This window comes from Charadrius vociferus, unplaced genomic scaffold (genome assembly GCF_000708025.1).
Source record: "Charadrius vociferus isolate BGI_N301 unplaced genomic scaffold, ASM70802v2 scaffold68, whole genome shotgun sequence".
In the NCBI taxonomy this organism is placed as follows: Eukaryota; Metazoa; Chordata; class Aves; order Charadriiformes; family Charadriidae; genus Charadrius; species Charadrius vociferus.
In genome coordinates this window covers 3,524,037-3,541,309 of record NW_009649946.1, presented here as the reverse complement: position 1 = coordinate 3,541,309, position 17,273 = coordinate 3,524,037, and the positions used below count along the sequence as shown (strand labels likewise).

At 38.3% G+C, this 17,273-nt stretch overlaps 1 protein-coding gene across 1 annotated transcript in view; it reads right to left on the bottom strand.

Moving 5' to 3' along the window:
- Window positions 1-17,273, bottom strand: part of SMOC2 (SPARC related modular calcium binding 2) — a 166,327-nt gene that overhangs the window by 32,376 nt on the left and 116,678 nt on the right. The window contains exons 8-9 of the mRNA XM_009891477.1: window positions 13,893-14,079; window positions 6,635-6,717 (exon numbers count right to left, since the gene is read on the bottom strand). Of these exons, the coding sequence (XP_009889779.1) occupies window positions 6,635-6,717; window positions 13,893-14,079 (270 nt within the window). The remainder of the gene's footprint in view (window positions 1-6,634; window positions 6,718-13,892; window positions 14,080-17,273) is intronic.

The window sequence follows — 17,273 nt, the reverse complement described above, 5'->3', positions numbered from 1 at the left end:
TAGCTGTTTGGGTATGGGTCTTGCACCATCGTGGTTTGAGCATTTCCGATTATTTCTCTTTAACTTTGGAAAAAGAAGATGCACTGCCAACAACCAAAAGCAAACTGTACTTATCCACACATAATTCTCCCATAACTTAAATCATGAGTTTTGCTCCACAAAATATAAACTGTTCAGGGTCAGTGCTGAAATATGGCATCAGAAACACAGTAAATAAAGCCATTACAATAGGAAGAAAATTGGGCAGTTAGAATACTTTTGTTACTCTTAAGTAGCACCAATGTGAAATAAACAAATGAGGTAAACAGCTCTCATGCATGATTTTCAGGAGAAAATATTAACTGCTTGAATGCCAAGGTTAAACTAAGCTTATGAAGATCCATAGGACAAAACTGTAGCTGAGAGCAGAGTCACTAGTAGGCTGTGAAATCAGAAAACAACCTGTAGTTCAACACAACCATATTTAAGGAGGAGTTTTAAGGGAAGTTTTTGATATTAAGTTGATTGACTATACAAGGGACATATATCAAGACATTGCAATTAAGTAACACTTTAACATTCTTAGCATGACATAAACTGTAGACCATCGCAGTATCAACACAGTGATCAGCAGAGCTTAGGCCCTGGATGGAAAGCACTGGGTTTTGGATTGGGGTTGCGGGAGGAGGGAGCAGAGGTCTATACTCTTGTCCAAACTAAGAATTCGAAACCTGTCTGATAGAGGCTGAGCAAAGATGCCAGTTTTTCTAATTTGGTTCCTTCTTGTGTCACTGAATAAACCCCAGATATTAAAAACTGAAACCTTTCAGATGCTTACTAACTCAGTGCTACCAAAAACCCGAAATACTCATCTTTTTGGAGAAATGCTCTAGGATCAAAAATTGTAAGGAGAAGCATATGAAGTGAGGCTTCTTGGAGAGTTGCAGGATTGCCAGGAAGGACGAAAATAAGAGTGAAATGCTGACCTTATTTCACCAGTAGAAATTTACAGTAACTTCAATGCAATTGATGCATTCTACTGGATTCCAGATGGGTTAACTGAAATTAGCATCTCAGGAAAAAGAAATATTCAGCAGTGAAGAACTATGATATTTTGAGAAACAGAAAAGGGAGACTTTTGGGGCTATCAGTACATGGACTTACTGAATCTGCGCATTCACCCAAGTCAGTATTACTGTTGCAGTTTATAAGGCACTGTCATTTCCAAACTACAGTTTCCCCTCCCAAATTATCCTTTTCTATAAGACGAAGCCGTACAACTATAGGAACTTCAAAAAACATACTGTGCTAAAGAAAAGGAGAAACTTAAACAGACCAAAATGAAATGTAAACAAAATTAATGGTCTGACTGAAAGCCACAAAACCATAGAAACACAGTAAAGTCTGAAAATCCAGCTTGACATTGTGTCCCTCTCTCAAGCTTATGTGCCTTTTACTCATTTTGATTTGGATTTCTTTTGTTTTTGTGTGTGTGTCACAAAAAATAAGGGCACTGAATGTCGTGTGAGCAAAATCACATTTCCCATAGTGCTGTTCAAATTTTTCCTCTTTTCAAATTTCAGCTCTTGGTAATAAAAATTATATTACAGGAAAAATTCCCAGGTTAAGTAAGAATACAAAAATCTTAAACTATATAAAGGATTATCCAAAGTTTATCCAGCCCTCACACACAGTGGAAACTAAAGCAGAGCCTTCTTGCATTCGATGCATACTTTTTAAATAAGAAAAAGATTTGCCCTTGAGGCAAATTAGCCAAGTGGTCTGGCACTGTCTCAATATGCTGTCATATCTTGCTCTCTTACATATACAAGTCCCTTTCTTCTAGGTTGCTTAGAGCAGAAGAAAGACCAGCTTTATGAACAGGTAGCTTATCCACTGTCTAAGGTGATGGTCTCCAAATGGGTGCAGGTACCCCATGGGGGCACAAGACAATCAATTGGAGTGCAGGAAGAAAATACTTTTTGTACTATTAATAAGTAAAATTAAAAAACTAAAATTGTGTTTAATTCATCTTTTTTTACTTCCTATATTTGGGTATGTTTTACAATGTACTTTATATATGAGTACAATAGTCCATCTATATAATTTATAAATAAATATACATCTATTGAGGATGCATGCTGAAAAACATTTTACTGATCATTAAAAACTAGTGAATACATATAATGCTTGAAAATACCTTTACCCATAGACCCAGCCTGAAAACATACAGTTCCAGGAACTGGTATTTCTTCAGCTTGGCTGAATTTGACCTATTACCACTCAAGATTTTAAGAAAATGCAGAGGCACCTATACCTCGTTCCACCATAATATAGGTTTAGCTTAACTAGCCTTCATGCTATACCCTTTTAAATGCTCTTGACCAGCTTGTGTAGAAAACTGAATTTCTGTTTAACACATCAGCTATCCAAAAGTGTGAAATAAACCATTCAAGACTCTTCACAGAATATGTTCATCACAGGGCATCCATTTTACTGTATAACGCAGAGGAGAACAAAAGGTCAAAATACGAACATTCGAAAACTCTGACTGTGAGAAAAGAAAAAACCCTTCTGTTTCCCCAGTATGTGACATTCTCTAGACTCCTTTTGGGGTTCATTTTCATTATCTTGGTTTCTGAGAAGGATCAAAAGCACAAGTAACCTCAGAAAAATGCTTTGGCTTTAAAAAAAGGACTAGAAATCTAATGGGAAGAATTATTATTATATAACTTCCAGTCCAATCTAACAGATACAGGTGGCTTGGATCGTTCTTACAAACATTAGATTAGCCTTCAATTTCAGATGCTTTATATTAAGTTGCCCTTAGGATGTGAGGATATATTCTTAGCTTGGTTTAAATCAGTGGGAATTTTGCCATAGACTCCAAGGGGCCCTTACCTTCTACAATTTTGTCTTAACAAGGTATCAGTGCTTGCCAAAAACTGCATCTTGATTTATTTGCAAATTATTGCTAAAAATATTTGGCTTAACATGTAATGGGTTCAAATTTTCAGGTGGTATAAATCAGCATATCTGCAGAACTATGCCAATTTAATCCACTTGAGGATGTACCAGTGGGTTTTATCCTATTTAAGATCGTTCACAGTAGTAAAGTAATTGTTTTAAAATCTTCCTCGTTTTACACAGCAGGCAGTCACAGTGGTTTCACCCAGGGCTACTGCATTTTTGTGGGTATAAGCTGCAAATCAAGCAAACCCATCCTTTCAAAAATGTATTATTCCTTGAAAGTAAGTACACAATTAACCTACATTTTTTTAATTCAGTCCTGGCACAACTCAGCAATCAGATGCTGTATTTAAATTTAGGCAACACAAAAGCAAACCTACCTTTGCAACACTGCTTTACAATAGAGAAACTTTGAGCAATGGTGGTTCATTTCTATTAGAAAGTTGATTTATACTAGCCATTTGTGCAATTTTACCTGTTACTTGTTAACAACTAGTCACACCTGTGCAAGATCCTCTTTCAACCTCCTTTTTCCAAAAAACTATCTAAAGTAAACTCAATTCATTTTTACTTGATGTAGTGTTATAAGAGAGAAATTTGCCAGCTGAGGACTTGGGCATTTAATAGACGAGTTGAGAGAGAGAAAGGGGAAAGCCTTAAGAGAGAGAAAGAAAAATAAACACTTCAACACAACTGCAGCTGTGAAGTAATCTCTTCCCCCTGTTACTTCCATAAGCATGTGCTTACTCCATGCTGCTGCAGAGTAGAAGAGGGAGGCTTTTCTACTTAACCAGTCAGTATTTATGAAATGATAGGAAATTTTGGTATTTGCCTTATTTTAAAATAATATAAAGCATTTGGAAGTAAAATATTAAGCAACATGAGATATGGGAGAGCAAATCCATGTCATACATAATAATTTATGATAATTATGAGCTCACATTGCTTCATTGGTTTGCTGGACTAAAGCTCACATAATGCAAAATACCATAAAGTAGGAATAGAGAATCAAAAGACCATGCCTAACTTAATGAAAATGAATTTATCAGGTAGGAGTTTACAGCATGGAAAGTTCTTGTTAATTGTTTCACTGGTAAAGTATTTTGACTTTGGATAAATCTTTATTACTGTGCTGTATAAAAGCACTACCAGTTTGGATAAGAAATAGCTGTGTTAAAGCTTAAAACCCTTCACCTGCCCATCCTCCCCCTTTGATTCCAGCTAGCAAATGTTTCTTCACAATTTTTAGCAAAAGGTAGGAGTGACCAGCAAGTGGTATCTTTTAGTGCAAAACTTGTTTCTTCAGCTTCCTCTCTGCTATACTCCTAAGTGCAAGTTCTTTTCACACAGGAAAAAACACATGAAATCAAGTAATTATCCAAGTCTGTAACCATGCAAGTGCGGTTTGAAATAAACTGTTGAAGATGGCCAACGTCCCATTAGTTTCCATGGAGTAAGGATTGTAAAATATCATAGAACAGTTTGGGTTGGAAGGGACTTTTAAAGATCATCTAGTCCAACCCCCTGCAATAAGCAGGGACATCTTCAACTAGGCCAGGTTGCTCAGAGCCCCTCTACCCCCTCTCTGGCCAACCTGTTCCAGGGTTTCACCACCCTCATCGTAAAAAATTTCTTCCTTACATCTAGTCTGAAACTAACCTCTTTTAGTTTAAAACTATTACCACTTGTCCTATTGCTACAGGCCTTGTTAAAAAGTTTGTCACCATCTTTCTTATAAGCCTCCTTTAAGTATTGAAAAGCCCCAATAAGGTCCAAAATATTTCCCAAATTATCTGTGAAATACCTGCCAACTTCCCTGAAGTTACAACAGCAGTAACTCCAGTAAGCAAGTACTGACTAATGAAATGACGGATAAACATCATCAATCTGATTGTCAACAGAGGTGTATTTACCACTAAGTTTCACCCATCTGAGGATTTATGTTGCACATATGTTTTTTGCTGAACTCTGTGAGCAGCTGGGCAGCAAAACTGCAAGTCAGACACGCTCCATCCTTTTTTTTTTGAAGGAAGAGAAATAGAGACAATTTGGTAAGAGCTGTGAAATTCATGCTCCAAGGTGAATTGTTAATGTAAATCAGCTTATCATCTCTTAGTATATATACATGTTCAGTATCTTAAATGATAAGCCATAATGTGGAGTGAGTACCTCAATCATTCGACCCTGTCTCCCACTGTCTCTTTCATAATGTAATTAAGATCTACCTAAAAAATGAATTAGATTTTCAGTCCTTTAGAAGGCTGTTGCCTCACTGCTTTAACAGTTGGAAATCACTTTACAGCTCCCAGGTGAAATTCATTCAGGGTAGTTCATACCTGTTTTTCTTGTGCCAAAATTGTCACAGAGGAAAACAGTTTCTCTTCCTCAGGGTCTCAGAGGAACCATATCGCCTCCAGACCTTATCTTGTTTGTCTAAATGAAGCAAACGCTAGTTGCCTTCTCTTGGAAAGTACCTGCTTTCCCTGATACACTAGTGCTAGATAACTTCCGTGTACTCATTTTCCTGAACACAGATGACCAGAATTGTACTAACGGTTCTAGAGAAAATCCAGAAAAAATAATAACGCCATCTAAAATGGCATGAATGTTTCCTTGTCTGCCTTGTCTGTCCCGTTCCTGTCTGTCTATCCCATCATACCTAACTAGATATGGTTTTGGGTCACACTTGCCATTTTTACAGCCACAGCAATTGGACAGCTTACAGTTAATCCTAAAATGGACTTCTTTCCATGTAAAACACAACATATAATTAGATATGGTTTAATAACATATCATTCGTATTTCTTACTTCTTTTTTTAATTATACCTTGTAACTAAATTTATTTCATGACAGAAAATATTAACGTCTGCTTCATTCAATATGCATTTCAACACTGATGAGCAAGTTTAGTTCAGAATTATTGTCTAGATGTATCTCTGGGTGGCTAAACTGAAATTTTTTTCATGAAAAAAATCTGCCCACATTATTTGCTTGTTTCTGGTTCTTTGCAATAGCTGACAGCGATTCATAATTCCCTCCTAACATGTATAATATCACTAAACCTGCTACACCTCAAGTTATTCAAACATACTAAAAGGCCATTTCAAAGACAAAGCAAGTCTGCTAACTTCTGTGTAGCTCAACTATCCAGAGATAAGATTTCTCACATGCTTATAAAAAGTGTGAAAAAATGAAAAATCTAATAAACACTAAGGTTTGTTCCTACAACAGTGAAGAATAAAATAATGTAATTCTGAGGTAAACTGACAAGGGTATTCTTGGAAAAAAGTAAGTGGACAATATATTTTTTAGACTGATTTGAAGATAGAGGCCAATTTCCCATGGATTTTGCTAGAACAAGGATTATGAAGTACAGATCAAGTTATTCTGGACATATTTGCCGCCTTCTCTGGTATGACAACAGCAAGGAATAATTCCAGTAAGTAAATGTGACTGTCTTTAAACTACTGAGAAAAATGAGCCTTACTTTCTCTGACAACATCCCAAGACCCATATTTACATACACTGTTCCAAAGTCAAAGACTCCAGTCAGCGGCAAATCAATATAGCAATATCTAAAAGATACAGTGTTTTGATATAGGGTAAGAAATTGCTTTCTAATTTACTGCAGTGAATAAACAAAGCATTGGAATGCATAAAACCAAATTTATCTCTTTCACTGACCTTGAAGCTGGCGTCCTTTGTATAAATCCTTTGTTTTGGTTGGGTGAGCTCTGGCACCATTATCACACTTCGGTTGTTCGTACCTAAAGAACAAACAGGGAGAGAATAAAATTAGCCAAGGTTAATTTGATTTAGAACTAATTTATTTCCAATTTTGTAGTCCAAATTAAACGTATACCTTCTTTTATTCAGGGAATAAGCTTGTTTTCTGTTCAGAAGGGGCAATGCAAATTCATCTGGCTATTTTTCACTTACCTCAAAGAACCAGCACATCTTTATTCTCTTGGCGTTGATACCAAACTAAAAAATTATTATGTATTCCAAAGCCCATTCTACAGGCAGGAGAACTGAGGAAGGAGAAAACTGTGGGAAATTGCTACGAAGTAATACACTATAAAAAATAATTTTGAAAAAACACCAAAAAACCCCAAAAAACAAAACCAAAGTCTGGCTCTCCTCCCACCTACCCAATCAAAAAGCCATAAACACTATGACAAATTTGAACATCTGACACAGTATTCATGTTGGGAAACACCAGAGAAGCAATTTCAAAATCACAGCAAGGCAGGTACTGTAGTTAGTTACTTATTACTGCAGCTCTAGAGCCATGTGCTACTGCATCCTCTCCAAAAAAAAATGTTCATTTACATAAGAAGGGCTAACCTTGAACAGCTAACATTTTGATCAAGAGTGAGGAACTGACAGGCTTTCCAGAATGCCAGGAATTGTGCTGGAACAGCTTGAAATGGATTGTGAAAAAGACTGAATCTCCACCTGCTACTTGAATACTCTGGTTCCTCTATGCTTTCTGAGTTTACTTGAAGTCACTTTGTTAGTCCAGCTGGTAACAAGAAACTGGTATTTGTCCTTCCAACAAACATCAACTTAGGGAACACCACTAGCAATATCTTTTATGCAAGACTGGGAGGCATGGGAGCACCTGCTGCTGAATCTCTCCTTTTTTCTTATGTCTCACTACTGATGCACGATGGTTTTTCACTCAGCTTGACAGAATCTCTTTCTGAGGAATTTTACATTTTCATTCTCCTTACATAGCTCGAAGCTGCAGAATTTAGTGTGTATCATTTCAGTGAAAGTTTCAATTCTCAGTTAAACACACTTAGTAATATGACTTGTGTCCACATACATGTGTGTACCACATACATACCTGTTCGCTGAATTTAGCTTCTTTCATATTTTATATAACTGCTCATCTTTCTTTGAAGTTCTCCTGTTCTAAGTTCTCCAAAATGGCATTTACTGAGCGGTGTACTAAAATGTCTAATTAAAATATACTAATCCAAATTTTTGGTACAAAATATTCTTTTTAAAAGCATTAAATGGAGACTATGTCCTGGGTCCAGGCCAGACTGCCCCGAAGAACAATACCTAAGTATTCTGATCTTAATTATCGGGCAGAATGAAAAAAAAAAAACAACATTATTTTTCCTTTGAGTGTTTAATTTATTTCCACATCATTTGATGAAACTGCCTACTGGCCCATCACATTTTGGCTGCTGCAAGAAAGCACAGTGTTGTTTCATGGACATGGGAGAGCTACAGGTACTTTTTTTCCCTAAAGAACAGCAAGAATAGAAGCTGCTTTGAGAGCATGGGTTGGATTCAGACACCTGATGGATGACCACTTCAATCAGCCAAGAAAAGAGTGAAAGGGAAATCTCTGAGCAATACTAACTAATGCAGTATCTGGCAACCAGCCTGGTCTCCAATTAATCTGATACCTGAGTCTGCATTCCCCTCATCCTCTTCCGTTACTGTTACTGCTCTGTGCCTACACTTTCTGTTTTGGCCTCTACTCTTCTACCCTTTTGGCTTATATTTTTGTTAAATACACATGTAGTTCATCATATACAAACTAAATCTATTAGACCCCCATAGGTGTTAAAATGCTGCAACATGAAAAGTCTATGTTTAACTCTTTGAGGCAAGTGAAGAAAGACAAAATTAATCATTAGAAATTTACCACACAGGAACAGCCATGCTAAGAACTGACTGATAAGAAAAACACGCTTGCCTCAGTTTTCATGGGGAAAGAGCGGGAAGATAGCATGTCAGAATGGAGCACTGTCAGGTTAAAAATAATGTAGTCAAAAGACATCCCAAGTTACTCTTTTGAATTTTAAAGGGGAAAGAATCCCTAGTAGTGAATGTATATCTAGAGTCGGCAAGGGCTTATGAAGGCTGCTTTATATGTCTGAGCAGTCTGCTGGGAAGCACTGAGGCTTACTGAGCTGTACAAAGTAGCAGAGGATGGAGTTTTTCACAGGGATTCTACAGTGTGGGCAGCCTCATGAAGCAGCTGATTTATGTTCTTTTTTAAGTTTACAGGATCTTGTGCAAGTGGATTGGGGTTTACTTTGCCCATGAACCTAGTTGCTAAAAAGTCACATGTCAGAACACAGACTCATGGGCCTACTGAGCAGAAAGGCTGAGGGTCACGCTGTGATGTTCAAGAGGCATTGGGAGCCAGCTGGTGAGGACCATACTGATAGACTTTCGGGGCAATGGTCGTTTGTATTCTTTAAATGGATTACCTTCTTTTAGTCAAATGGATGTTTCCTCCAGGCTTTCATAAAAGTCAGCTTTATACCAAGACTTCACTTATTTCTTGTGAATTTTACTGTCCTAAAAATACCCTAGAGTGGTTCTTCACTCACATATCTTTAATTTAACTCTAGAATTATTTTTTTTTTTTTTCTGGAATACCTTCACTGACAAATGATTTATCTTTTTTTCAGATACAGGACATTAGAAAGTGAATGAGCATTAATAACTTCCCCTTATTTTGGGGGTCTAATTTAATGAGACTACTATTTATTGTGGTATTCAGAGCCTGAGGATATAAGAAATTTCATCCTCATGAATGTATTCAAAATAAACAACATGAAAAATGCTAAGCTGTTCTGGCAACAGCTTCCCAGATCTGTCTATTCTTTCACTGTTGTCCCCTGGTGATTTGATCCAGATTTGCAGAAAGAGATTCCGGGATGCAACGCATCCATCTTGCTACCAGGACTACCAGTGCTATCAGTTCCTGCATTAGAGTTTTAACAGCTACTTTTCCAATTTGTATTTTGCAGTGGAACGCTGGAAGAGAGCATACACCATTTTGCATGAGCCTGTGGTTCTTTAAACTAGGAAAGACTCACATGGTTACTCCTTCCATTCTATAAGAAAGAATTACAAAAAGACAACTGCGTATTGCTCACCATATTCTGATCCCCCTTTACTTCCCTCTGCTAGAGAAAAAAAAATTAATTTTATCAATATAGAAAAAAAAAAATAAAATCAAGAAATAATTCATGGGATTCCAGCCCACCTAAATCTTTCCTAAAAATGAGGTCTAGACACTCCTCTTCAACTCCAGGTAGTAATCCCATCTGCTTGTTTACCAGGACTGTAGATTCCAAAACACACCAGTCATTCTTTATTTAGTGTGAAACTCCTAAAACTGAGTACTCTTCTTACCCATCTGCGGTCAGAAATGTCCTCTCTGGAGGTATTACTAAATATTACTTTCTCAGAGCTCCATTGAGAACTGCCCGTAAGTCCAGCAAAGCTGAACAAATCAGAAATGGTCAAGACCACAGCAGTTGAACTTTTGAGTATCAGTCATTAGGCAGCACATTCATGAAGCAAAAGGAAGATTTGTGTCTAAACCATATGCATGAGATGACTGAATCCAACTTGCCAGCCTTCCAACTTTGGAGACAGTGACAGACCTCCCTGCCACCTCTTCTCCCACAGCACCACAGGCTGTGGAGCTGCAAACATAAGAGACCAGCAGACCAAACAAGATAAAAAGAAGATGGAGACTGATTCTAGATCCATAGGTGATTGATTCATCAAGGGGTTGGGAAAATCTAGAATTCCAGTCTGTATGACAGTAGAAGTCAACATCACACAGACTGCATGCACACTATACATATGAATAGGAACGTGAGCTGGTTGATTTTCAAGGATCACCACCTCCAGTTTCATGGCTGGTTCATCCTGATGTGCAGGATGTGGCATGAAGCCCACACAGATGAACAAGGAGCACCTAACAAAATTCAGACTTAAAAAGGAAGCATACAAAGGGTGGGAAAAGGTTCAAGTGATACAGGAGAAATATACAGACACTGTCCAAGTGAGCAAGAATGGGGTTAGGAAAGCCAAAGCCCCCTGGAGCTAAATCAGGTAAGGGGCATGAAAGGCAACAAGATGGACTTCTTACACACCTATCAGCAGCAAAAATAAGAATAGGGAAAACATGGGCATGCTGTTGGGTGGGACAAGAGCCCTTGTGACAAAGGAAATAGGCAGAAGTATTCAATGTCTTCTTCTCCTTGGTCTTTACTTGTAAGACTAGTCTTCAGGAATCCCAGGTCCCTGAGACCTGTAGTAAAGTCTAGAGCAAGGAAGACTTATCCTCAGTGGAGAAAGATCAAGTCAGGGATTGTTTGAACAAACTGGACATACACAAATCCATGGGACCTGATGGTATGCACCCACAAGTGCTGAGGGAGATGGCTGATGTCATTGTAAGGCCACTCTTAAGTATACTTGAAAGGTCATAGTGACTGGGGGATGTTCCTGGGGCCTGGAAGAAAGCAAATGTCACTTCTATGGGCAAGAAGGGCAAAGGAGGAGCCAAATAACAAGCCAATCAGCCTTACCTCAATTCCTGAGAAGATGATGGAGCAAATCCTCCTAGAAGCTATTTCAAAATATATGAAGGAAAAGAAGGTGATTGAGAGTAGTCAGCATGGATTTATGAAGAGGAAATAATGCTTGGCCAACTCTGCAGCCTTCTATGATGAGATGACTTGCTCAGCGGATAACGGGAGGAGAGCAGATATTGTTTAGCTTAATTTTAGCAAGGCTTTTGACACAGTGTCTGATTACATTCTCATAGACAAACTGATGAAGTATGTGCTAGATAAACGAACAGTGAGGTGTGTTGAATACTGGCTGAACTGCCAGTCTCAAATAGTTGGGATCAGCAGCACAAATTTCAGCCGGAAGCCAGTCACCAGTGGAGTGCCCCAGAGTTCAATACCAGAGACAATACCATTTAACCTCTTCATTAATGACCAGGATGCTGGGACAGAGACCAACTTCAGCAAATGTGCAGATGATAAAAAATTGGGAGGAGTGGCTGATACACCAGTGGGCTGTGCTGCCATTCAGAGGGACCTCAACAGGCTGGAAAAATGCGCTGGCAGGAATCTCATGAAGTTCAAAAAAAGGCAAATGCAAAATTCGCACACCTGAGGAAGATTAACCTCTTGCACCAGTACGGGATGGGGGCCAAGCAGCTGAAAAACAACTTTGTGGCAAGGGCCTGGGATTTCTGATGGACACTAAGCTGAGTATGAGGAAGGAATGTGCCCTGGCAGCAAACGTGGCCAACAGCCTCCTGGGCTGCATGAGGAAGAGTAGTGCCATCAGGTCAAGTGAGGTGATCCTTCCCCTCTTATTTGCACTGGTGAGATGTATCTGGAGTGCTGAGTCCAGCTCTGGGCTCCACAAACAAGAGAGACACGGACATACTGGAGTGGGTCTAGCAAAGGGCCATGAATATGATTAAGGAACTGAAACAGTTGATGTAATAAGCAAAGGGGGAGACAACTGGAACTGTTAAGCCAGGGGAAGAGAAGGCTCAGGGAGGATCTTATTGATGTCTGTAAATATCCAAAGGTGGGAAGATAAAGAAAATGGAGTAAGACTCTTCTCATCTCACTGATGGCCAGTGACAGGAAAAGATGCAATGGACACAAAATGAAATACAGGAAAATTCATTTAAATGTAAGAAAAACCTTTTTTTTTTTTAAACTGTGATGGTGATCAAACACTAGAACAGGCTGCCCAGAGAGGCTGTGGACTTTCCATCTTTGGAGATATTCAAAGCCCAACTGGACACCTACCATGCTAAGCAATCTACTCTAGCTGACATGCTTTGAGCAGAGAAGTTGGACTAGAGAATCTCCAGAGGTCCCTGCCAATCTCAACTATTCTGTGATTCTATAATAAAAAGATACTTACATGGAAGAACTACAAGAAAATCAGCAGAAGCCCTATTGTTTGACAAGCACAAGAAGATGATTTGGACTCAAACTAGAGAATGGGAACTAAGGCTCCATAAAATGATTTAAACTGTAATTCAAAGAAGTATTAGTACTAAAAACAAGAAACAGTGAACCAACCTAGAGGTGAAGAACAAAGGAAGAGCAGAAAAAGGCGCCTCTGGAATCTCTAGAGGACATCTCCATGTCCTCACACAACATGTGTACTGATCCTACAGTTTCAGGACCAAATTTGGATTATTTTGTTTTGACAGTTTATGTATCTCAACTTGCCAGAAACAGCAGATCAACAGTAACCTTAAGTCATGCTCACTTCAGCTAGTACTGTAATTGGCATGGTCTAGAGTGTGGTATAAACAGCTATCAGTAAATCAGCGTTTGAATATGTGAAAAACACTCCCTAAGAATATAATACTTTAAAGCAAGTAGCTTATAATGTTTTTTCACAAACCTCATGCAAATGATAAAAAATAATTTTTGCTTAAGCTTGAAAAGATTTATGATTGCACCAAGATATCCATACTGCCCACCAGCTTTATATGAGCTTCTATATCATTCCTACAAGGGCCAAACCTCAATAACCAGCCTAAATAACATCCTTTGCAACCTGATACTTGCCTTGTCTACATCTGCTCTATGTGGCTTACAACACTTTACCATGTATCCGGCTCGGCTGAGATGACTGAACTCCAAGCTTCTATTAATAACACACTAAAATGGTATTTCCTCTCTATGGGTTCCCAAGCAGTTGTTCCACCAAAGCTAGTCATATGAAACGGTTGAGAAGGTTGCTGGAAATATAACCGAACATTTGTGAGGTTGGATGTGGTTTCTGTCATAGACCATCTTACTTAGTTCTTCTATATTCGGTCTAGGGAGTGTGAGGTTTCCTTTGAGCTTATTCACTATCTGCTCCAAGCTTTGGCTTCCCAGCACAAAATAGGAGTAAAATAGAGGACTAGGGGAGCAAACTGCCTGTGACATTGCAGTGAAAGAGTCTGTGGCCATCTGGCCTTAACTTTTGATGGCTCTTTAGAAATATTTCACTTCACAGCAGAAGAAACCTATATGACATAATTCCACCAGCAATAGAAATCTACATGCCAGTACATGCACATTAAGGCATCTTCTCACTACAGCTTTTGAGCACTGAGCATGTATTCCCTTACCTGGTTGATGTACCAGGGATGGGACGTCCTGTATCCACCAGAACACACCAGCAGTAGCCCGTAGAAGGATGGCACTGCACTGGTTTGTAGAGGCCGCCCTGAGCACACTCTGGAATGAACACATTGTCTTTCTGGGGCTGTTTAGCTTCCTCCAAGGCTGACTGAAGCTCTTGATCACATGATGATGCTTTTGGAAGAAAAAGAAAGAATACTGAAGAAGCTATATGGAAAGGGCCTACTCAGTTTATCAAACAGTTTTTACATCTTTCCTTGATTGTATGTAAGGATTGTCTTTGGAGATGCTTGCTGCAGCTCAGATAACAGCCACATTGGTTTATGCTGTATTCTGTTAGGAACTTCAGTTTCCTTTTCACACAGCTACTTCCTAATACAGTCCTAATAATATTTTATGTCTCTTTTCCTATCTATACTAGATATAAACTAAGGATAACTAAATACTTTCCCTGCCACCTTAAAAAACCCCTCGCCCACTCCTAAACGACTGATTCTTTTCAGAGGAAACAGTAAAAATCCAACTTCTTAGAACTCCTTACAGGAATTATTCATCTAGATATTCATTTAGATGTTTATACTCTGCTCTTTCTTTCCAGTTTTGGAACAACTTCCTAATACTTTGAAATTTCTTCCACCTTCTTTTCTGGTGATTCTGGTATTGAGGATATATCATTTGTTTTGGAGACCAAAGACCCACAAGAAAAAGTAATACATTTTTATTTCTGCATTAACAATATATCCCAGAACTCTTCTGGATGTGAGAAAAGCTTACGTGTCTACACATTCCTAGCCTTTATGGGAAACTATGAACCAGAGGGCAAAGAGCAGAAACACCAGGGCCTGAGAATGCCAGTCAGTCCACATCAATCTGTAAAAAAACACCTCTGCTGAGGATTTTTGATCCCTGCTAAGCTAGTATATGTGGCACTGCAGAGATAATAAATGAGACAACAGACTATTTACTCAAGCCATTATTTCTCCAGGAACTTTAAAGTCTGTCTCCTATCATGTGAAATTTAGATGCTTAATAAAACAGCTTCTGTATAGTTACCAAACTAATCCAGTGAACAAAAATTAAGTATTTGAAAAACAAGAATGTTGATAACAATAAGCACTCTACAAACACACAACTACTGACAGAAAAAATTCAAGTTATTAGAATTTCAATCAATAAAAGATTCTCTTCCATTAAAGTAATTTCAATGTTAAAAAAAAATAAATCTGTGTGTAATATTTGCTCTTCTTTCAAATCAGTTAAAGACTAGTGAAACACTTATTCTCTAAATCTCTAGCAGGATTTACTTTTTGATTTTTCATTGTTCAACCCACAGAAGAACAAGTTGAATCCTGACTGGATTTTCTAGTGTATTTGTAACAAGTTTCAGCTCCGGTCTAATCTCATTTACTCTTATCCACAGGGTTCAGAAAATGCTTTTCAAACTGTAGGCAAAAACTGACAGAAAGTCACTAGTTATGTCCAGAAAGCTACTTGCCAGCTTCTTGCAACTGCAGATAACCAAAATCAGTAAGACTTCTGTTGCAGGGGAATAGGTGGCAGAAGGTTAAACACCTTCAAACTTTAAATGGCACATGATTCCATCTATACCATGGCCTGGTTTCCAAAGGTTTTTACAATCCATGTAAAACATCTAAAAAACAAGCATGCCGCTTGCTAACTTGATTACAAGGCACAGATGGAAGGTCTTTTCAGTTCTTTGGTTGTGTTTTGTTTTTTGGTTTTTTTTTCTCTTTTGTTTCATACAGTATTTGAGCAGGACAGTGAGATTAATTGATTGATTTTGCATGGTTTTGTCTTCATCTACCCTCTGACATAATCAGAGATTGAATAGCTCTCAAAGCGCCAGTGTTTAGATAATAAACTATACTTAGAGAATCAGTGTAGTGAGGACAGAAAGGCTCCTTTAAAAAAGGGAAACAGCTAATTATTTGCATGTTAAAACCTTCGCAGAAATAGCTACAGTTTCACAAATTAGAAATCCGTCACCAACATCCTCTCAGAGTAGCCAAAATAAATATTTCTGTCAGTGAATCTGGATTATGATGATTACCAAGGTACAAGGTATGACAATCCTGGAAAATGCATCACTTTTAGCTTAGTTGTTCACTTTTTATGTTTCATATATAAACAAGCAAAAAGGAGCAAACGGGGTGAAGCAGCTGCAGTGAGGGGGAGGAAATCATTACTTGTATTTAAACTCCACTAAATTCTTTTCTTATTCATACTGATAAACCTTGGGACCATTCCACAAGCTACTGTGACCTTCTCTCATTTTACATCTTCATAACTAGCAACATAATCTGGCAGATGCACAGGTATTATTATCTCTCGCAAACCCAGAGGAGCGATCCATTTTCATGCTCTCAGTTTTGTTTAGAAAACACATTGGCGTATAGAGACTACATAGTCAGGTCATCCAGATGGACAAAATGTAACAGCAACAGAGAAAGTGTGATGGAGAACTCCCAGTGCAGAAGCAGATTCAGACTGTTTCAGCTGTGAGCATAAACTACACCACCTAATTTCTGGGCATCTCTAGTTTCCACTAATTAAAACAACCAGTCAAGGACAGCACTGCTGGCTCAAAACCACTGGAGTCATGGGCCAGTGCAGTCACCTGCATTGTGGTGACTTAGGAGCAGGTGTTACAGACCTAGATAAATGGTCTTTGCTCTCCTGAGTGACTTGTCAAGGCAAGGATTTCTACAAGCAGCTGCTCAAGCACGAAATTTGTCTCTTGTGCACTAGGTCAGGTTTGTTCACATCCATTTTTTCCCTTATGTGTGGTTTGAAGTCTCAGAGGTAGAGAGAAGCAGTATTATGGGAGAGATGTCAAAGGTGGGTTGCAAATGTGACTTAGGGATTTAGGAGGGACAGTCAGAAAGCTGGTGGAACTTAAGATTGCAAGTGAGAACGGAAACAGGACAGTCAATGACAGTAATCAAAGGAAGATTTAAAGATAGTATAAAAAAGATAAAAAGAAAAAGTTGTTAATGGCAAAACTATGAAAAATAGACCAAAAAACCCCCACCAGAATTCATCCCAAACACTAAGGTAAAAGTCCTGTAACTGAGAGGACTTCAGTGATGAAAAAATCTGCCTTTGAAGAGCAAGCACCAGCACAGGCATTTAAGACAAAACCCCACGTATTGAAGAAACTATGTTATTTTCAGGATGGATTTTCCCCTTCTTGGAACCTTTAATTTCTTACTCTTCCCCTACAGATGGGAAATTGTAACAAGAACTGTTTATTATTAGTTGTAAATTAGTTGACAGATAAAATGTAGATGATTTTTGAGAAACTGGCAAAAATATAAATCAGTGTGATGGACATTATGTCTGTCAGT